Raw genomic sequence first — 21,836 nt, 5'->3', positions numbered from 1 at the left:
GAGGGCCTGTTCCTCTGTGTTCTTATGTCCTGGAAGCGTTTACTCACCAGGCTCTTCCCTCCATATGCACCTGTCTCAGCGGTGGCTTCTCAGTGTGGCTCTTGAAAGAGGACGTCGTGGGCAGCGCCCGCCTTCTCTCTTCTCTCTGGGCCATGTGCCCTTGGTGTCCTTCCAGCTTTTGCACACAGGGTACCAACCACTTGCGTAAAGGAGCAAACACAGAAGGGCGCCCAGGAGATGCTGCCCCTTCTTTGGTAGCGGGAGATAGGCACGAAGACATTTGGCCGATGCTGCAGGGCAGCGTTCCTTGTTCAAGTGTGTCCATTTGCAGATCTGCTGACTTGCCCTGTGGGCCCTCCCACCAGTTAGCCACGTAGAGCCAGTCTAGGAACACCCAGCACCTCCTTCACCACACCGTCCACTCCGCGGAGGCCTGCGGGCTGAAGGGCGCTCATCCTCTCCCGGATCGTCAGCACCTGGAGTCGTGCCAGGCGCAGGGCAGCTGTCTCCTGTTGCACACGCGTGTCCTGTGCCAGCACTGCTTTGAGCTGTGGGGCAGCACCGTCAAGTGGTTTATAATTTAGTTTCACATGGAAAAATATGTTAGAACAGCAATATACAGGAATACTATAATAACGCTTTTGCTGAATGTTAGCGTGAACTTTACGCGTTATGAAAAGTCTTTGAAAGAATAGTCAGGAAAAGCCCCAGTAAGGAGTGAAACAGTTTGGGCAAGGCACTTGAGGGAAGAGGGGAAGTTAGGATAAGTGTAAGTTGGACATATGCTGTAAAGGGTAAAGGGCTTCATCAGTCAGGTTATCAGAAGTTAGATTAAGGTGGTAATGACACCAGTGGGCCTACTAGTTGGGGTTATTGTATACATTCACAGCCTTTCTGGAGGACAATTCAGTAGGGTTTACAGAAAGACTAAAACATGCAGTTCTTCTAAGAATTTAGTTAAAAGAGATAATTATTTAAATATGTTTATGTGGAAATGACTTCATGTATCCATATCAGGGACTATTCAACCATAAATATTACAGTAATATTCAGTAGGTATTCACATAAGATTTTCACAGTACATTAACTGAAAAAAGAATGTTAAGTAATACTTTTGTTTAAAACACACACACACATGTGCACACACACACAAGATAGGAGTTCCTCCTATGTAGTCTTGCTTTCCACAGTTTTAGTTAACTGCAGTCAGTCATAGTCTTAAAATATTACATTGAAAATTCCAGAGATAAACAATCCGGAAGTTGTAATTTATGCATGGGTTTGAGTAGCGTGGTGAAATCCTGAGCCGTCCTGCTCCATCCTGTCTGGGACGTGACCATCCCTTTGTGCAGCATGCCCACACTGGATTCACTGCCTGTGTGCTAGTTAATTGGTGGCCCTCGGCCGTCACATCGACTGTTACGGTACTGCAGTGCTGTGTTCACGTAATCCTTATTGTATTTGATGATAGCCACAAAGCCCAAGCGGAGTGACGCCGGCCGTTTGGATGTCCTCTTACTGTGCCTGCCGTGAAGTGCCACGGGCATATGTGCACACGGATTCGGTGCTGTCCTGAGTGTCAGGCACCCACTGAGGGCCTTGGACTGCGCCACCCAGGGACTGGGGGGACTACTGTGTGTGTGTGTATATATATATATATATATATATATATATATAAACACATACCGGCCCAGATTATTAACAGTAATTCCCTTGGTGGTGAGATTTCACGTCACCTCACATTTCTTAGTGTTTCCTTACTATATTTTCTGATGTTTTTATTTTGAATAGTCATTTCTGTGGTAGAGACATGATGTTACTTAGATAGATGTTCAGTGTGATGACTTTGGCATGGGAACCAGTTCCCACTGGACCAGTCGGGGGGTTGGTGGTTCTGGTTTCACGTGGTCCAAGAGCAGCCTGCAGGAGGGCTGACAGCCTGGCACCTGTTCCTCACCCCAGGCTCTGACAGCCACGGGTCATGGAGACTGGCTTCCTTACAGTGAGGGGCCAGTAGGTGCAGCAGCAGATGGAGCTCTGTAGGGTTTTCATGCCCTGGAACTCAGTGGAGTTTATGAGCATTTTTTCTTAAGAAGGTATTAAGCAGCAGGGAAGCCAAGAGGGACTTGTCAAAAATCAAGAGGGAAATGTTCAAAGGTGATGATCTTTATACTGTTCTTGGGTACTGCGCCTAGGATCCTGAGGGTCTTTGGTTTCCTTTGGCTCTCCAGGAGCAGAAGAAGAAAGAGGATGTGATTGGTGGTAAGAAACCATTTCGACCAGAGGCCTCAGGTTCCAGCCGTGACTCCCTGATGTCTCAGCCCCACACCCCGCACAACCTTCACCCACAGAAGCCTCACTTGCCTGCCTCTCATGGCCCACAGATGCATGGACACCCAAGAGACAACTACAGTCACCCCAACAAGAGACACTTCAGTAATGCAGGTGAGTCGTCAGAGAAGCTTTAAGAAGAGGTGACAAAAAAATTGTTTTCCTTTCCAGAGACAGCGGCCCGGCCTTTGTGCTTCATTCTTTTCTCTCACTTTGTTGTCTTCTTTTTTTTCTCAGTGAAATAATACACGAAATAAAGATCCAAAAGGCTTAATTCAACTGTAGGAAGAACATAACTCACACAAGTAAACAAAAGACGAACGAGAGACTGAGGGAAACCGTTTACACTGTATATGAGAGTTACATGGTAAACTGGTAATACTGAAAAACCCCTTATGAATTGATAACAGCCGGATGACCAAATACAAAAATGGGCAAAGGTTAGGAATGGACAATTCATTTGGAAGAGGAGATTCAAATGGCCCATAGGACAAGATGAACAGTATTACTACTAGGGAAATGTACGTTAAAGTAACAATAAGTTAACCGTTTTTTTAACCCATTCAGATCAGCAAAAATTATAGGGTGAAATTCACACCAATTCCTGAGTGTGACTTGCTACTCCAGAAAATAGTCTGGAGTATCTAAATCCAGAGGCCCATTTTCTGGGAGTCTGTCCTGTAGAAATGCAGACACGTATGATGAGGGTGCTGTTGTAGCCTTGTAATGGCAAAAAGCTGGAAATAAATTGACTTCCCACTAATAGAAAGATGGTTAGATGAATAATAGGGCATTTATACTCTGTATTATTAGCAGTTGTTAAAAAAAATGAGTTGCTTTATAGATAAAAGTCAAAATTGGAAGGAAAAAAAGCAGCAGCAAGAACCACAGAATCTCTGTGGCATGTGTGTTTAACTTTACTAACGTGAAAGTCACGTACCGTAAAGAAGTGTAGCCATTTAAAATGAACAGTTCAGCGACATTTAGAACACTCACAAAGCTGTGTAACCACCACCTCTGTCAAGTGCCAAAGCGTTTTGATCATCCCAGAGAGAAAACACGCTTCATTTGCCCCTCCCCAGCTGTGGATTTACTTATTCTGGACTCTGTGTTAATAGCGTCACACAGACTCATGTAGTATGTGCTGGACCTTCACTGGGCTCTGGTTTTCAGGGTCTTCCCTGTGGCACGTGTCGGTACTTGACTCCTTCTGTGACTGAATGATACACCACTACGTGGTCGGACTACAGTTTGTTCTTTCACTAGTTGGTGGGCGTTTGGATTTCTGCTTTTGGTGGTTCTGAATTGTACTGCTGTGCACATTCGCATGCAATTATTTGAGTGCCTATTTTCAGGTCTTTAAGGTGTATAGCTAGGAACGTGGAATTGCTTGGTTATGTGATAATTCTGTGTTTAACTTTTTGAGGAGCCACCAAGCTGTTTCCCATCATAAATATTTGAATAATGTATTTGCATAAGCATAGAGAGAGATGTGAAAGCATACACACAATAGCAGTTACCTTAGACCTGGTGGCCCAGACAGTGGAGAGTGTGCCTGCAATGCAGGAGACCCAGGTTCCATCCCTGGGTCAGAAAGATCCCCTGGAGAAGGAAATGGCAATCCACTCCAGTATTCTTGCCTGCTGAATCCCATGGACAGAGGAGCCTGGTGGGCTAGAGTCCATGGGGTCCCAAAGAGTCGGACACGATTGAGCAATTAACACTTCCTTTTCTTTGTCTTTTTTTCTTCTAGGCTGGTAAAATGTGGGAGGATTGGAGAAAATTAATTTTTCCGTATCTGTTACTTCACTGGTTACAATGAGCATGAATTACTTTTAAAGATAAAAATAATAAGAAAAAAGCATATAGAACAAAATCTTAAAAAAATATAGTATATATCACGGGCCCCCAACCTACAGGATCTTATGCCTGATGATCTGAGGTAGAGCTGATGTTGTCATAGAAATTAAGTGCACAGTAAGTGTGATACACTTGAATCATCCCCAAACCAAACCTTCTTCCCAGTCTATGGAAAAATCGTCTTCCACAAAACCACTCCCTGGTGCCAAGAAGATTGGGAACCACTGGTATATATGGAAGCGTGGTATTAATTTTACGGAGAGTCAAATGTTCCATAAACTAACTAACTTTTTTTTTTTTTTGGTTTGGTTTTTGTTTTGTTTTGTTTTTGTTTTTTAATTTTATTTTATTTTTAAACTTTACATAACTGTATTAGTTTTGCCAAACATAAACTTTCATTTCATTGTAGTTTCTTTTTAAACTTCAGTGTTAGGATTTGCATTTGACTTGTTTTCTTTAAAGTACATTCTCAGCTTCCAGTAAAGTTCTCATGCCTTTAGAAAAATTGATGTTCTCCATCTTTTCTTCTTACTTGAAACACATTAACTGTTGATATTTAAAGATTCTTGTCCGCTAACTCTAATATCTGAATTACTGTGAGCCATTTTGTGTGTTTTCTTTTACCCCTTGGTTTTCAGTCATACAGCCCTGTCCTTTAGCGTGCCGAGTTATTTTTGTTTAAATGGCAGGCACTGTGTTTTAAAAATTGTACAAGCTCCAGATGATGTCACTTTGCCCCAGAGAGGATTGCTCTTTCCTCCCCCGTCATGCAGAGTGGGAGGCGATCCCTGCCACTGGTGAGTGGTCTGGTCCTCCTCTGGTCCCCCGTTCCTGGGGCGCGGCCCTGCAGGGTGCTCGGCAGGGGGCCTGCTGCACTCGCTGCCCCTCCCCGCCGGCCGCTGTTACACTCGGGTCTTGGTTTACCTGGCACTGGGCCTCCCTCAACTGTTCCGCTTGTCAGAAGGCCTCCAGCTCAGCTTTTCAGCCTTCCGCTCCCTGCAGATTCAGCAAGTGTTGTGAGGGAAAACTGGCTGTGTGCTTGGAGTCCCTCGAGTCTCCAGTGCCCCTTGAGCTTAGAAAGACCACCAAGGGCTCTGCTGGTGGCTCTGTTTCTCTAGCAGTGCTTCTCTGCTGGGAGAAGCCCAGATATTCAGCTGCTTGCTCAGGCTCAGAATCACAGATCTCTCCAGTGCACTGCGGTGACTTCCGCAGAAGTTGACTTTGGTTTTTTGCTCTTTGGAATCTTATCCCTTCTAGTCTTTATTGCTTGGGCTGCTCTTTGATGTCTTTAAGCAGATTATTTTCTGTTTATCTGGCATTTTCTAATCGTTTTTGGCAGGGTGTAATTCTGCAGTAGTTACTCTTATCTAGAAGAAGTTCCATATCTATTAATCCTAAAAATCTTGGTTGAATTAATTGATCTCCATTTTGTTGGTGGGGTGAGGAATGCCGGTACAGTAACGTGGTTGGAAAGTATTTCCATGTCCTTAGCTGCAGTCTTAGCAGTTTTACTGGGTTTTTTTTCCTCTTGGGATTAGACTGTGAGGTCACTGATTTTCTCTTCTGATCCTTAGAAAGAACTCTTCTTATTAAACTAACTCGTAGTCTTTGAAACTTTGGATTTGTCACCCCTCGGCTTAATAGTCAGTACTTCCCAACCTATGACCCTACCCCATGGAGGGTTCAAGAAGGAAGAAAAGCACTGTTTACTTTCTCTGGAAATAAATGACTTGGCTTGAGTTTTAAGCATCTCTACTACACCACATACCTTGACACCCTTTTGAAACCTTCTATTTCAAAATAGAAGGTTTCATCTTTTATTTGAAGATGGCTTCAGACGATCCTTTCATGTTGTGAAGGTGTGTCTTTTTGTTGTTTGTTGGTTCTTTGGTTAAATAATCAAAAGTTTTTTACTTCTTGGTCCCCTGGCCTGCTCCACCCTGGGTCAGCAATGAATTTAAGCCACTGGTTGACTTTGTATTATTTTGATGGTCTGAATTTCTAAGCCAAACAGGTTCCTTGATGGAATTATTCTTTGGCTTTGTAGAAAAACGCTAGAAGGGCAACAGAGTGAGTAGAGAGAGGTTTAGTTGGTGGCACATCTTTGACCTTAACAAATTGTAACAGGAAGATGGGTGTCCCGTGAGACCACAGAGTTCCTGCTGGTTAAAATCTCTGTGAGTTTCCCGAGATTGCTGTGACACAGTGCTGCAAACCAGGTGGTTTAGAAGAAGAGAAGTATGTTCTGCGGTTTCAGAGGCAGAGCTCTGCTATCAGCCAGGGGTCAGCAGGGTGGGTTCCCGTGTGCGGCCTGCGGGAGAGCCTGCTCCACACACTCTTCTGGTCTGTGGTGCGGGCCAGCAGGCCGTGGCGCTTTGGCTTCTGGCTGCCTGGCTCCGGTCTCTCTTCCTCTCTCCGTGGCCTTCCTCTACGCGTCTCTTTGTCCCAAATTGGATTTAGGGCCCAATGTAAATCCAAGATGATCTCAAGTCAGGATCCGTCCCTATAACTCAGAGACCTGTTTTCACTGACCTGTTTTCACTGCAGTCACAGAGGCCCCACGTGGCTCTACGTTGGGGGACCACATTTCAACCCAGCTGAGCCTCCTTTCCTGGACTTCAGTGTTTTCACTGCCTTTTATGATTCATAAGTGTGATTCTTCACCTCAGGAAAAAAGGGAGGCTTACAGAATCTAAAACAAACTGCAGTTTAGCTCCCGTCCTTGAGAGTTACAGAATCCAGAGTAGAGGAATCGCTTTTTACAGGAAGAATGCAAGGAAGTGGTGTGGGCTGAGGAAGAAGAGTAGCCTCAGTGGGTATGGTCTGGCAAGGTGTCCGGGGGCCAGGCATAGCTGACGGTACCAGCAGGTAAATAAACCTTAAAGGTATAAACAGAGGTATTACCTATAGCTGTGAAACTCAGCAGTGCCTTTTCCCAAATAATTGCTTGGTGTTGGGTTTTTGTTGTTGGTGTTGGGTTTTGTTTGCTTTAGTGAGATATCATTTTAAGAGTCTGCCCTGGATTGGAAGGTAAGCAGATAGAAAATGAAAAGCAATAAAAGAAAAACAAAGAAAGGAAAAACAAAAAGCAGTAGTTTTTAAGATTGCAGAAGGAGAAAGGTGTTAAATTTTCTTTTGCTTTAAACATTTTGGGAAAGAATGTTAGGACTCGTTACTTGTTTGATAACCAGCAGCACAGAGGCCAAGGAGGAAATGGACTGTCTGCGGCACGTGTCAGCCCTTTGCAGTTTAAACTTTAGTGAAAGTGAAATGCAGCCATTCCTTGCAGTCATGAGATTATTATTTTCTTGCAGATCGAGGCGACTGGCAGAGGGAAAGAAAGTTCAACTATGGTGGTGGCAATAGCAATCTGCCCTGGGGGAGTGACAGGCACCATCAGTATGAGCAGCACTGGTACAAGGACCACCATTATGGGGACCGGCGGCACGTGGACGCCCACCGCTCAGGGAGCTACCGCCCCAACAACCTATCAAGAAAGAGACCTTACGACCAGTACAGCAGCGACCGAGACCACCGGGGGCACAGGGACTACTATGACCGGTGTGTGGAGGGCCCTCAGACTCTCGGCACTGACCTCTGCCTGGGGCTTTAGGTTTAGAAGGGAGGGACAAGCAGTGCACACTTAATGTTCTTCTCCATCAGATGCTCATTCTCACTGTGCGCCGGGCACGGTCCCAAGTCTGGTCCAGTGTTCTGCCATCACGGCGTCTTCAGAGTGCTGGGAAGAAATAACGATGCAGCTGATGCTGAGTGCCGAGGGATGCGTGGATGAAAGAAGGGATTTTTGAGTTTTTCCTGAGGGCTGAGGAAGAAGGGAGGTTTGATTTGGGTCCGTAAAGAGTCAGTTAAGTAGAGAGAGATAGAATAGACGTCACAGGACCAGGGCAAGGATGGGCCCCTAAGATGAGCTGCCCACCCCGAAGATGACAGGTTGGGTGGTGGAGGGGCCTTGAATGCCACGTTACGTGAATGCCACGTTACGTTACAGGTTTTACGTGTCATTCTTGGGGCCAGGGAGCCACCTGTGGTTTCATCATCACACTTGCGTAGGGAGAGTTTGCTTTCTTCCTCTGAGAAAGTCTAGAGAATGGGTAGCCATAAAATGCTAGAATCAGCAGTCAGAATGGTGACTGTACTAGGCTCTTGGCCACACCAGGCGGGACCCAGCTGGTGGTACGCCAGGAGCTGCAGTTTCAAGGGTCAGAGCCTGTCCAAGTCATCCCTTCTCTGCAGCCATTATATCATGTTCCGATGGGCCAGCTTCTGTAAGAGTAGTTGTGAGAGTTAGGAAGGGCTAAAGAGGTTTTATCTCTCTTTAATTTCAGGACTTAGCTATATTTTAACTTCCTAGGAGCTTCAGTTTCCCCTAGGCTAAAGACAGGCTCTGGCTGCACCTAGAATCTAACATAGGAAATGTTCATATGAACATCTCCACATCTCGCCTTCTTTTTGGAAGAGCTGGTGACACCGGGCTGCTTTAGGGTAGTAGCTGTGGCTGAGCAGCAGCTGCCTCTGTTAGGCGGTCTGTGCCCCTCGCCCCCACGCGTCTGTGCCTCTGTTAGGCGGTCTGTGCCCCTCGCCCCCACGCGTCCCTGTCCTCTTGTCTGGCTCCAGTGGGCATTTGCCCTGCGTTGTTCTGCGTGGCTCTGCATTTCCATATCGCATAATTTTTCTTCTGCCTGAAGGACTTTGGTTTTAGTGTGGGTCTGCTGGTGATAAATTCTTTCAGCGTTTGTATGTCTGAAAAAGTCTTTATTTTGTCTTCACTTAACAGAAATATTTTCTGCTGGGTATAAATTCATAGATTGACAGGTATAAATTTATAGATTGACACTTTATTTCAGTACTTTAATGATGTTCATCTACTTTCTACTTGTATCATTTCTGATAAAAAATCTGTCATCTTTATTCTTTGCATAATGTGTCTTTTTCTTCACCACTGGTTTTTAGCAATTTGATTATAATGTGCCATGGTGTATTTTTCCTGTTTTTCTTATGCTTGGGAATTCTTCGAGCTGTACATTTATCATTTTTTCATTTTTTTATGATTATTTCTTTGACTACTTTATTCTGTTCCCTCACTCTTGTGAAGATTCCAGTTAGACATTTGTCTCACAGTTCACTGGTGCTGTGTTTTTTTTAAATGATGTTTTCTCTGTTTCATTTGGATAGTTTCCGTTCCTTCTTTAATCATGTCTGTCTTTGACGTTTTGAAATCTGGTATACAATTTAAAAATGGTTTTCTATCCTTGTCTGCTAATTTTTATCATTTGGGTCAGTTTCAATTGATTGATTTATTATTGCCTCACTGTAGGTCTTACTTTCCTGGTTCTGTTCTTTTCCATTTTGGTTTCTTATGGAATTTTGCATATAGTTCCTTGAGCTATCCCGTAGGGCCTTGTTGCTTCTCTCTTGTGTGATAGCAGTTTGTGTCTACTAATCCCACACTCCCGATTCATCCCTCCTGACACCCTTTCCCCTTTGGTGACTGGAAGTGTTTCTATATCTGAGTCTCTGTTTTGTAAATAAGTTCCTTTGCATCATTTTTAAAAATTCCACATGTAAACAAAGTATATCAAATGATACCTTTCTCTTTCTGATTTAACTTCACTTAGTATATTATCTAGGTTTATCCATATTGCAGCCAATGACATTTATTTTTTTATAGTTGAAAGTAATATTCCATTGTATATGTGCACCACACCTTTTTTATTTATCTGTCCATGAACATTTGTTTCCATGTTTGACTATTATAAACAGTGCTGCTGTAAACATAGGGATGTCTGTATCTTTTCAAATTAGAGTTTTGTTCAGATATATGCCCAGGAGTGGGATTGCTGGATCATATGGCAACTCTATATCAGCTTTTTGAGGAACCTCCATACTTTTTTCCATAGTGGCTATATCTATTTATATTCCCACTAATAATGTAAAAAAGGGTTCCCTTTCTCCACACCCTCTCCGACAATTTATTTGTAGACTTTCTAATGGCAGCCATTCTGACCAGTGTAAGGTGGTACATTGCACTTCTGATTTGTGTTTCCCTAATAATTAGCACTGTGAAGTATCTTTTCATCCGTGTGTCTTCTTTGAAGAAATATCTCTTTAGGTCTACCCATTTTTTAAGGTGTTTTTTGTTTTTAAATACGGACCATTGTTTTAAAGTCTGTATTGAGTTTGTTGTGTCCTGGTTTTCTGGCCGTGCAGCACATGGCATCTTCACTCCCTGACCAAGGATCAGATCTGCACCAGCTGCATTGGAACATGAAGTCTTAATTATTGGACCCCCAAGGGAGTCCCTCTGCCCATCTTTCAACAGAGTTTGTTTATTTGTTACTGTGTTGTGTGAGCCGTTGGTATATTTTGGAGATTAAATCCTTGTTGGTGGCATTGTCTACTGATATTGTCTCCCATTCCATAGGTTGATTTTTGTTTTGTTAATGGTTTTCTTTGCTGTCCAAGAACTTTTAAGTTTGATGAGGTCCCATTTGCTTATTTTTGCTTTTATTTCTCTATGCCTGATAATTTTTTATTAGATACCTAGTTAAGTGCTGGATATTTTTGTCTTCCTATAAATGTTCTGGAGTTTTGTCCAGAAGCAGTTTAGTTACTTGGGAACAGTTTGTTTAAGATCTTGCTGGTGGGACTTACGAGGCAGCACTGGAGCGGTGCTGGGGCGAGGGCACATGGGCTTCCCCGCTGTGGCAAGGCCCCTCATGGCGTTGGACCAGTGCCCCTTGGAGCAGAGGGTTCCAGTCTTGTTGGTGAGAAGAGAGCAGGCACTGCTCCAGCCCTGCGTGAGCACAGGGCACAAGCATCTCTTGTCCTTCTCTGTCTTCCCCCGTGGCCCCTGGGTAGTTTTGGCACACATACAGCCTGAGCCTTATCCAGCTAGATACCCAAGGGAACACCTTTGCTGATCTTTGAGCTCCTTTCTCTGCAGAACTTTCTTCTCTTGCACTCTACACTTGAACTCCAGCTGTGTTGGTGCCCCCGCCCCGTCTCAGGAAGCCTGGGCTTCTGCTGAGCTGGGTGCTTATAAAACTTACGTCATTCATTTCTCATCCCACAGGGAGTGTTGTTCTTTCTTTCCTGACATCTGGTGTCTTGATAACCATTGTCCACACATTTTGTCCCTTTCTGACTGTTTGAGCAGTAGGTATCTTGGCTGGAACCTGGGCAGTCTGTCTCTCTTTCCCTCCCTCCCATCCTCTCCCCTCCTCCTTTTTTCATTCAGGTGAAACTCACATAACATAAATTATTTTAAAGTGAATAATTCAGGGACATTTATTTAGTATATTCAGTGTGTTGTGCAACCACCACCTCTGTCAGGTTCCAAAACACTTTCATCCCCTTAAAGAAAATTCTGGCCACTAAGTAGTCACTCCCCATCTTCTCTCTGCCTAGCTTCTGGCAGCCACCCGTCTTCTGCATTCTGTTTCTGTGGACTTGCTTAGTCTGGACAGTTTGCATAAATGGAATCATACAATATGTGGCTTTTATGGTTGGCATTTTCAGATGTTTAACATGATATTTTAGAGCTTCATTCACACTGTACCATGTATCAGTACTTCAGTTCTTTTCATGGGTGAATGATATTCCAGTGTATATATTAGGTGTATACAAAAGTAATTGTGGTTTCAGACTGAATTTTCAATCACTGTAACTAGGCTCAACCACATCTTTCTTAAAACAGGAACCATTACAATCAACACATGTTTTCCAATGAGATAGAAGTTTGTTTATTCCTATAGCATAAAAGTCCGTGCTTTGGGATTCAGTGAACTCTTGGAGAGCATTTTCTGCCTCTTGCTAGTTGTGGAAGCATTTTGCCAACAAAAAGTTGTTGAGATGCCTGAAGGAAGTGGTCGTCAGTTGGCGAGAGGTCAGGTGAATATGGCAGATGAGGCAACATTTCGTGGTCCATTGATTGAGCTTTTGGTTTGTGTGACCTGTGGTCAGGTGTTGTTGTGGAGAAGAATTGGGCTCATTTTTCTGTTGACCAATACCAGCTGCAAGTGTAGCAGGTTTTGGTACATCTCATTGACTTGCTGAGCATACTTCTCAGCTGTAATGGTTTCGCTGGGATTCAGAAAGCTCTAGTGGATTAGACGGGCAGCAGACCACCAAACAGTGACCACGACCTCTTTTTGGTGCAAGTTTGGCTTTGGGAAGCGCTTTGGAGCTGCTTCTCCAACCCCTAACTGGTTGTCTTGTAAAATCCACTCTTCATCACACATCACAATCCGAGAAATGGATCGATGTTTTATAGAAAACCGGCGGTTGTTCTGATTTGTGGTCAGCTAATGAGGCACCCACGTACTGAGCTTTTTCACCTTTCCAATTTGCTTCACATGCCGAATGGCCACAGAATGGTCGACATTGAGTTCTTTGGCATCTTCCTGTATGGTTACCAGAGGACCATCTTCAGCGACTGCTGTCAGTGGGTTGCCATCTGCTTCCAGGGGCCGGCCACTGCATTCCTCATCGTGGAGGCTCTCAGCTCCTTTGCGAGCTTCTTGAGCCACCACTGCGCTGTACCTTCATTAGCAGTTTCTGGGCCAGATGCGTTGTGGATGTGAATTGTCTCTGCTGCTTTACGACCCATTTTGAACTCATTAAGAAAATCACTCGAATTTGCTTTTTTGTCTAACATCATTTCTGTAGTCTAAAATAAACATAAAGAGCAAGTAATATGTCATTAGCAAAAAAACGTGAAGTGAGAAACGCACATTAAAATGATGTACAACACATTTATTTAAGAATGTATTTCCACATCAAATGGCAAAGTTCAGCAATGCAAAACCAGAGTTACTTTTGCGTCAACCTAATACATTGTCCATTTGGTTTATCCATTCATTCATTAGTGGACATTTGAGTTTTTCTGTCTTTTGGTTATTGTGAATAGTGCTACTGTGAGCGTGGTGTGTGTTTGTTTGAGTATCTGTTCTCAGTGCTTTGGGGTTATTTACCTAGGATTGGAGTTGTTAGTCATATGGTAGTTCTAAACAGAACCACCAAACTGTTATCCACTAGAGCAGAACTATTTTACAGTCCCAACCAACTGTGTATGAGAATTGCAATTTTCCCACATTTCCACCAACATTTATTTTCAGTGTTTTGAATGTAGCCATCCTGACGGTAGTTTTGACTTGCATTTACCTAGTGATTAATGCTCATTAAAGATGTTGAGCGTCTTCTCATGTACTTTGGAGCCGTTTGTGCATCTCCTTTGGAGAAAAGTCTGTTCAAGTCCTTTGCCCATTCTTGAGTTGGGGATTGTTGTTGACTTTTACAGCTGCTCTGTTAACAGTATAATAGGCAGTTTGCCATAGTCCTGACTAAAAATCTTAATATTCTTCACATTGAGTCTGTTTGAAAGTAATTAACACTGCACTTACTGTTGAATATCTAGGTTGCTTGAGTTTTTGCTGTTATTAATAACTTGGAAAATGATTTCCGTGGCTCTTTTTCTCCTGGGCTGGGTGAGGAGCATGAAAGTGTTAGTAGGTCTTGCCAGTTTTCCTGAAGGGAATGTGAGTTTACAAAGCCATCAGTGAGTCAAGTTTGTGCTTGTTTCATTGCAGACTTGATGAGGCTCATGTCATTTCATGGGCTGTGTTTTGCCAACAAGTATAAAATAGCCCTTTGTTACTACTTTAGTTTGGTTTTGGTTTTGGTTTTGAGTTCTAGTAATGTTAGTATTTGCTCTTGAGTCCCTGGAAGTGTCCTCCAGCGTGAGGAAGAGCCAGTGGATGACGGAGGAGGTGTGGGAATCCAGCCTTGGTCTTCAGCTGATTCTCTTGTCTCTATTTCAGGCACCATCATGACTCCAAGCGGAGGCGATCCGATGAATTTAGGCCTCAAAATTACCACCAGCAGGATTTCCGACGAATGTCTGATCACCGCCCCACTATGGGCTACCACGGCCAGGGGCCCTCGGACCATCACCGCTCTTTCCACACAGACAAACTGGGGGAGTATAAACAGCCCCTGCCGCCGCTGCACCCCGCGGTCTCAGATCCTCGCTCGCCCCCTTCTCAGAAATCTCCTCACGACTCCAAGTCACCCCTGGATCATCGGTCTCCTTTGGAGAGATCACTAGAACAGAAAAACAACCCAGATTATAACTGGAATGTTAGGAAAACATAAAGGAACGCTTGGAAAGCAGGGGAGCGCAAGCGTCATGAAGCACCTGGACGTCTTTGGTCTGATCCACAGGAGCCGGTTACCCAGACCCGAGAGGGTGTTTCTGGACGCGGGGCTGCCGTCAGCCTGCTGCTGAGGGGCACTCAGAGTGTGGGGGCCTTCGACTCAGTCCGGCTTTGATCTGGGTCACCCCCTCCTGCACTTGGGCACCCATCGCATTCCGGCCTGGTCCTGGCCTCCCACTCGGATGGGTGCCAGGAGGAAGCGGTGATGCTTTTGTCTACCAGCTTCACGGGCTGTTTCCCTGTGAAGGCAGGAGAGGTCTTAGAGTCGTGAATGTTTTGTTGCCCTGGACCTCATTGTGGGGTCAGGGAAGGCACGAGTGCATGAAGGCTGCTGGGACCCGCTGGACACACGGGGTCTGGTGCACTCTGATGAGACGGATGCTGCTGACGGGGTGAGGGGACACGTGGGTGGGGTCTCGCACCACAGGACTTGCAGGGGAGCAGGTACCCCCTCAGACGTGTCCTCGGGAGAAGTGACACTCGAGCCTCACTGTGTGACAGCTGTGGTGTGGAGGGGCGGGGGTGGGGAGCCACCTCCTCCACGGCCTCTTCCCCAGCAACACTAAATTTTCCCACACTGTGTGTCTCAGAGGTGTGGTCTCCTGCGTGGGCCTCCTTTACTGCCTGCACAACCCCCCCACCCCCATCCCCCAACCCCAGCCCCACCCCTGTCCCCGACCCTGCTAGGCAAGGTAGTGGGTCCGCGCTGCAGTGGGCGGGGGCTGGCTTGCCTGGGAGTGGCCTTGAGTGCAGGGCGGGGCAGGGCAGGGGTGCGTGGCCAGAGCTCCCGAATCCACTTCCAGGTGGGCTCCCACACTGAGTGATGATGACTGGAGAGGACGGGGAGGGAAGAGGCTCATGCCTGGCTGGGTGCTGGCGGCACCGGGGCAGGGCGCTGGGGAGGGGGGTGGATGGGTTTCCCAGCCTGGGGGTGGGGGGGTTGGTGGTGTGGTCCGGGCGGTGGTGGGTCACCATCTGCAGCTCATCTTGGTTCCCTTTGCACAACCTGAGGAAGGAGGATTCATGGAATCACACATCTGCCATTCCTGCAGTGGGTGACCAGATACAAATCAGTTACTCCCTGTGGTGAACATGCTGCACTGCTGGTTGGAGATCATTAGAACTGAACTCAGTATGGTTTTAGAATGAGGTCAGGCTAAGTCTAAACCTAAGTTCACTGTTGCCCCCAAAACTGGAAGCCTTCAAGGACAGGGTGACTGAGCTGTAGGTAGGAAGAGCTGGACTAGAGGAGGGGATGGGAGGCAGGTTAGCTACAGCAGTTAAGCAGCCTCAGAACTCCTGGTTCTCGGGCCTTCCGTTCTGTTCACCTTAAATATAACTCACCAGTATTGTTAGAGTATCCAAAGGCCTTTCTAGACGGAGACAGAATAACTGACTTGAACGTGCAGTGAGCCTGTGAGTCTCCCGGCTCAGAGCTGCTGGAAACCCTTCCCTCGGTGTACACAGGGTCACACTCCCCACACTAACTGCTCCTCTACAGGGGACTTCATGAGTCACCATCTACTCACTCGCCGGTTCCTGGGCAGCACCACTCACGCCTTTACTGTTGCCTCACACGGTGAAGCAGGGGCGGCTCGGGGGGGCTCGTGCTCTCTGCTCCCCGGAGCGTCTTTGGCTCACCTGTGCCGAGGTCCTTGTGAGAGGCTGGGTCCACACAGCTGGTGTGGGGAGCTCCGTGGGCTCAGCACCTCCTGGTCCACTTCTCCTCCTGGTACTTGGGTTCGTTCAGCTTGGGCTTGTAGAGCACCTGCCCAGAGCACTGCCTGGGGGACCACAGCGGAGCCCCAGCCACGGTCACCCCACCGGGGCCATGCCTGAGTGCTGTGTGGGGGAGATAGGAAACTGTGTCTCTGCTCAGGTTGGGTTCCCTCCCCACAGTACTGACACTACCCGGGCCAGAGAGGAAGGGCAGGCTGGCTTGCAGGCCCCCGAGCCATCAACAGGCCGTGGGGTCCGCAGAGCAGGCCCCAGCTCGGCCTCCCCTGTAGGAGGTCGGGTCGTGACCCTTTGAGTTAGAGGGGCCAGGGGGAGGACTGGTGGAGCCTGCGTTTCAGAGTTCAAGGTTTTTGTTTTTTTTTTCCTCTGGAGTTGTTGATAGGAGATGCGAGTTATTCCCAAAGATGTCTCATCATGAGGAAAAAGGAGCTTCCTTTTGTTCACATCAGGACTTGTAGTGCCATATGCCGCCACAAAAGGCAGCATCAGCCAGATCAGTGTTAAATTGATTACAGAAAGTACAGTATCCTCACAAAAGCATCTGTTGAGGTGCCGGAGTGTGTGTGCAGAGTGGGTTGGTAGAAAAAGCATTTCCTCATAGTCAGTCAGTATGAATACTGTATGCTTCTGTCAAAACCAGAAATTTGCACAAATAGGAATTATCTGACTCGTGGATGGGAGAAGCCGCCCCCAAGTCTCTGAGGATGGTTTTCCATGGAGACTGGCTCTGAAGGATGTAGTTACTAGGTAGAGCAGGGGCCGAGGAAGAGGAGAGTTAGCGCCACCAGGAACCTGACCAGGAGCACGGATTCACCTGTGTGCCCTCGTCTCCGCCGAGGACGCGGCAACCCCAGACTGGCACCCCCATCGGCTGCTGCCCCGGGCTCCCCCTCCTTTCAGCCATTCCTTTCTCACACCCTCCGACGGGAACCCAGGACACCTCTCACGTCGTGCTGCAGACACTCTAACCTGATACCTGAGGGCCGCATCAGGGCGCATGCGCACGGTGCAAACGCAATCCAGTTACGAATTCACACAGCGACGCGGAAATCCTACAGACCAAAACCCACTCGTCAGCAGGAGCGGTGGGCCCCCGGCTCGTCTGGGGGCGGCCGTGTCGGCGAGGAGAGCCAGGCCAGGGGTCCAGGCTGCTTTAGTCCATCTGCGCCCCACTTGGTTGGGGACGGGTGATTTTTCTTTATTGTAAAATTGTGGACTTTTAAAACCTGTTGACTAAACAGTAATTAATTTATATTTGTGAAAAATGCCACTGTCCTAGTGATTTCTGATGTAAATAATGTTGTTTATATAGTATGTATTAAATTTTCCTACATTGTAAAACTGCTGTACTTTTGACTCTTGTATATTAAAAAGTGTTACTGAGGATTTTTAGAAGCAGGCGAACACGTTGCATTGCATTGGCGTGACCCGTGACCGGACTCACCTCCTCATCTCGCTTCCTCCTGTCGCTGGGTCATCAGGATTCTTGGACAGCTTGTGAAATGGAGCTTTTCCCCTACCCGGGCCCCTGTTGTGTCGTTGGGTCCAGGACCTAACACCGCACGCAGGTTCTAGACTTTTCTCCGAGTAGCAGAGGCTGACAGTCCCTGGCCAGCCGCTGCTGTCCCCTTCCCTTGCCTGCGCTCGCCAGGGTCCGTGCAGGGCGGCTGCCCCCTGAGTCCTGGGTGGGTCACGCCGGGCGGGGGCCATCCCCGGGGGTCCTTGCAGCCCCCTGGAGGAAGCCAGACCGCCGGGTCTGAGCCAGCCTGCAGCCTCGAGGGTAATTTTACAGTTGGGCCGTATATTCCTGAAGGAGGAAAGAGCACTTTATAATGGAAACACTGACACGAATGTTAACGAGCGATTTGGCGCAGGGGCGGCTCAGCTCCCGCAAGGCCCAGACGGAGGGAGGGTGGTACCGCGGTGAGACCGTCTGCACAGGAGGCGGAGAGGCCTGCCAGACCCCAGGGGTTTCTCCAACACTTGGTGACTTTGAAACCACACTTCAGCCGTCACGAAGGTCTTCCATTAATTCTCAACACCACTTAGGCCCGTGTGTCCGCTCGGAGCCTGGGGGTGAAGTCCTGTGGCGCCCGCCCAGGACACGCTGCTGCAGGGGCCTCCCTCGCCCGGCTGCGCTGGGGTTCCAGCGTAAGGAGTGGGAGTCAGAGACTCGAGGAAGAGCTGAGGGTTCTTCCTGACCATAAACTTAACTCTCAATTGTGTTGCAACTCACAGCTTGCCTGGAACCGCTCTCGGAAACTTTAAGAACAAGTGCAATAATCAGCTTATGATTTACAATAGCAGCCAGGCTTCTAAACTGACCGCTGCCAAAAACGCCTGCCTTTTACTGGAAGGAGTAGTCTCAGGCCCCTCCCTGCTCCCTGGCAGGGCCCCCGCACGTCTGGCATCCGGGCAAGTCCTCCTCAATTAGCGCCAACAGAAAGGTCACTTACTGAAACACAAGGCCCCACAGTTTGCCAGACCTGCGGCTCCGGGTTCCAACCTGTGGCTCTTAAAGGAGCAGGACCAGCTGTGCCTGAGGCAGTTCTTCCATCAGGTTTTGAGGTTGGAGAACCGCTGGGCTCACCTCCCAACCTGCATTTGTTCTGCTTTGTGAAGTGGGAGGAAGATACGGCTCATCTGGATAAACATCTGTAGAAACCCGGGCCTGTGGGGCCGCCCCCGCTGCTGCTGGTGGGGTCCTGCCCTGGGCTGAGTCTTGGGGACTCCAGGTCAGTTCTGTGCCCCGTGACAGGACTTCGTGTGGAATATAGGCAAGTCCCTAACCTACAGACTTCTGACCTCCAAGATGGACAGAATGACAGCCACTTTCTGCAGCCAGAGCTGCCCCACAGAGGGTTCACACCTTTCTCTGCATTTCTTTTGTGACCCAAGAGGAAACTGTTACCAAAGCAGAGTCCCCACTGACCCCATGCACTGAGATGGCCTTGGGGAAGGGGTGGTTTGGGGGTGGGCAGGGAAGCCATCCCTCGTCCCTTTGGCCCCTCTCTCTATGCTGTAAGACATGTGGCCTTTTCACCTTCATTTGCACAGGAAGCAGACGGCTCCTAGGGTAAGTGAGAACTCTGGCCATGGAAAAGAGAGAGGTTTGCAAGCCCTGAGGACCACGCAGAACAGTCAGCATCCATCAGTTCTGGGCTGGGGTGGCGGGGGGTGTGGGTCTAGGAGGGATGGTTGGGGGGACCTAGAACGTAATGGCCCTCACCCTGGAGCCGACCTGACAATGGGAGCCGCCTGTCCTGAGAGCCCTGCAGGGGGGCCCCAACAAAGCCTGCTCTGCTCCGGAGGAGATTAAACACAGGAGGAAGGCCCATGGGGACTGGAGCCAGGTAAACACGGAGACAGAGGGCGGCTCCTTCAAGGCTCCCAGGCCGGTGGGGAGACAGAGCTGGGACGAAATCATGAGAGTGAGGTGCTCCCCTGAACCGGGCTCTGTGCTAGGCTCTGTGACCCTGCCCTCTTTCAGCCGATTTCCTAGCTGGGGATTGGGGCGGGGGGCACGCCCTGGACAAGCATTCAGGAGGAGGACGAGACGTCACATACATGCCAGGGAGAGAGACGGGGGCCCGAGACGGCGTGAGGGCCGACCCAGGGAGGCATGGGTCTGGGAGGTGGGCACACTTGGCTTTTAACCAGCTGGCGTTCTTGGGTCAGTTTGCCACCTCTCCAAGCCTCAAACACAAACGATGTGAGAGCCTCCGGCCAGGCTGTGGTGACCTGCGTGAGGTCCCTGCGGGGTCTCTTGGCATCTGTGGATATTATCAAAGGGGCATGTTGGCACGTCCTGAGGCTCCAGGGTCCCTTGGATGCAAAGAGATCCAACCAGTCCATCCTGAAGGAAGTCAGTCCTGAATATTCATTGGAAGGACTGATGCTGAAGCTGAAGCTCCAATACTTTGGCCACCTGATGAGAAACGCTGACTAATTAGAAAAGACCATGATGCTCGGAAAGATTGAGACCAGGAGGAGAAGGGGATGACAGAGGATGAGATGGTTGGATGGCATCACCGACTCGGTGGACATGAGTTTGAGTAAGCTCTGAAATAGATGGGGAAACAGTGGAAACAGTGTCAGATTTTATTTTGGGGGGTTCCAAAATCACTGCAGATGGTGACTGCAGCCATGAAATTAAAAGACACCTATTTCTTGGAAGAAAAGTTATGACCAACCTAGATAGCATATTGAAAAGCAGAGACATTACTTTGCCAACAAAGGTTCATCTAGTCAAGGCTATGGTTTTTCCAGTGGTCATGTATGGATGTGAGGGTTGGACTGTGAAGAAAGCTGAGCGCCAAAGGAATTGATGCTTTTGAACTGTGCTGTTGGAGAAGACTCTTGAGAGTCCCTTGGACTGCAAGGAGATCCAACCAGTCCATTCTGAAGGAGATCAGTCCTGAGTGTTCTTTGGAAGGAATGATGCTAAAGCTGAAACTCCAGTACTTTGGCCACCTCATGAGAAGAGTTGACTCATTGGAAAAGACTCTGATACTGGGAGGGATTGGGGGCAGGAGGAGAAGGGGATGACAGAGGATGAGATGGCTGGATGGCATCACTGACTCTATGGACGTGAGTTTGAGTGAACTCTGGGAGTTGGTGATGAACAGGGAGGCCTGGCGTGCTGCAGTCCATGGGGTCGCAAAGAGTCGGACAAGACTGAGCGACCGAACTGAGCTGAGGCTGCGGGGAACCGCACCTGGCGACCGCTCTTGGCCGGGCCAGCTGGGTGGGGTCCGCCTTGGCTTTGGGGATCAGCACCGGGTCTCTGCTGGAGGGGCCTAGTGACGCGGTTCTAGAACCGTCCTGCAGAGGGCAGCAGATTCCCACTAGAAACGGCCGGCCGCGCCGCCCCGGCAATGAGCTACCCGGGATAGGAAGGGGGTCGGTCCCCGTGGCTGTGAGCCCGCACCCGAGCCAGAGACCTGGAGGCGCCCTGTCCCTGCGGGCGTGTGGCGGGGTGGGGAGAGAGGAAGGTGCCGGCTGCAGGGAGGCGCGGCCTTGCCGGCCCCCACCAGCCGTGCCCCGCCACGGCCCATTCTCGGGCGGGCCTCAGGCCAGCCGCGCAGGCTCTCTGCCCCCGGGGTGGTCCGGCGGCCCCGCTCGATGGCCACCTCCCGCCACCCTGCGGGGACGCATGGGCTCAGCCAGCGCCAGCCTCTCCTCCCTCCCAGCCACACGCGGCGGCGGGCGGCGCCGCCCTGAGCCCCGAGGCCCAGGCATCCCTCTGCGGCTCCCTGTGACCCTCTCCTTAGCTCTAAGCTCGCTGGATGGGGTCCGAGGCCCTGCACGACCTGACCAGCTCTCCAGGCTCATGTTGGTCTCCCGAGTCCCCCCGGCTGCAGCCAGCCTAAACCTTCCAGCCAAAGGCAGACCTTTGCCCCCGCAGCCTCAGATATCAGCAGATTGGCTTCCAGCCACTGTTTTCCCCTTCCTCCCTTGTGGTTCAGCTGGTAAAGAATCCACCTGCAATGCGGGAGACCCGGGTGCGATCCCTGGCTTGGGAAGATCCCCTGGAGAAGGGAATAGCTACCCACTCCAGTATTCTGGCCTGGAGAATCCCATGGACTACCGTCCAGGGGGTCGCAAAGAGTCCGACACGACTGAGCGGCTTTCACATCACTCACCTCCTGGTGCCTGACGAATCCTATTTCT

At 48.7% G+C, this 21,836-nt stretch overlaps 1 protein-coding gene across 8 annotated transcripts in view; it reads left to right on the top strand.

Moving 5' to 3' along the window:
* Positions 1–17,547, top strand: part of CHD2 (chromodomain helicase DNA binding protein 2) — a 112,164-nt gene extending 94,617 nt beyond the window's left edge. For 7 of the 8 annotated variants that reach the window (XM_059879128.1, XM_059879125.1, XM_059879123.1 and 4 more), the window contains 3 exons: positions 2,232–2,445; positions 7,506–7,752; positions 14,031–17,504. In XM_059879128.1, the coding sequence (XP_059735111.1) occupies positions 2,232–2,445; positions 7,506–7,752; positions 14,031–14,364 (795 nt within the window). In that variant the 3' untranslated portion in view covers positions 14,365–17,504. Of the gene's footprint in view, positions 1–2,231; positions 2,446–7,505; positions 7,753–14,030 lie in introns of all 8 variants that reach the window. The other variant, NM_001102181.2, reaches the window with a different exon arrangement.
* Positions 17,548–21,836: the final 4,289 nt, after the last annotated feature.

The sequence above is a fragment of the Bos taurus genome, chromosome 21 (assembly GCF_002263795.3).
Source record: "Bos taurus isolate L1 Dominette 01449 registration number 42190680 breed Hereford chromosome 21, ARS-UCD2.0, whole genome shotgun sequence".
Classification (NCBI taxonomy): Eukaryota; Metazoa; Chordata; class Mammalia; order Artiodactyla; family Bovidae; genus Bos; species Bos taurus.
The sequence above is the reverse complement of the archived record's forward strand: the minus strand, read 5'-3'. Positions and strand labels throughout refer to the sequence as shown.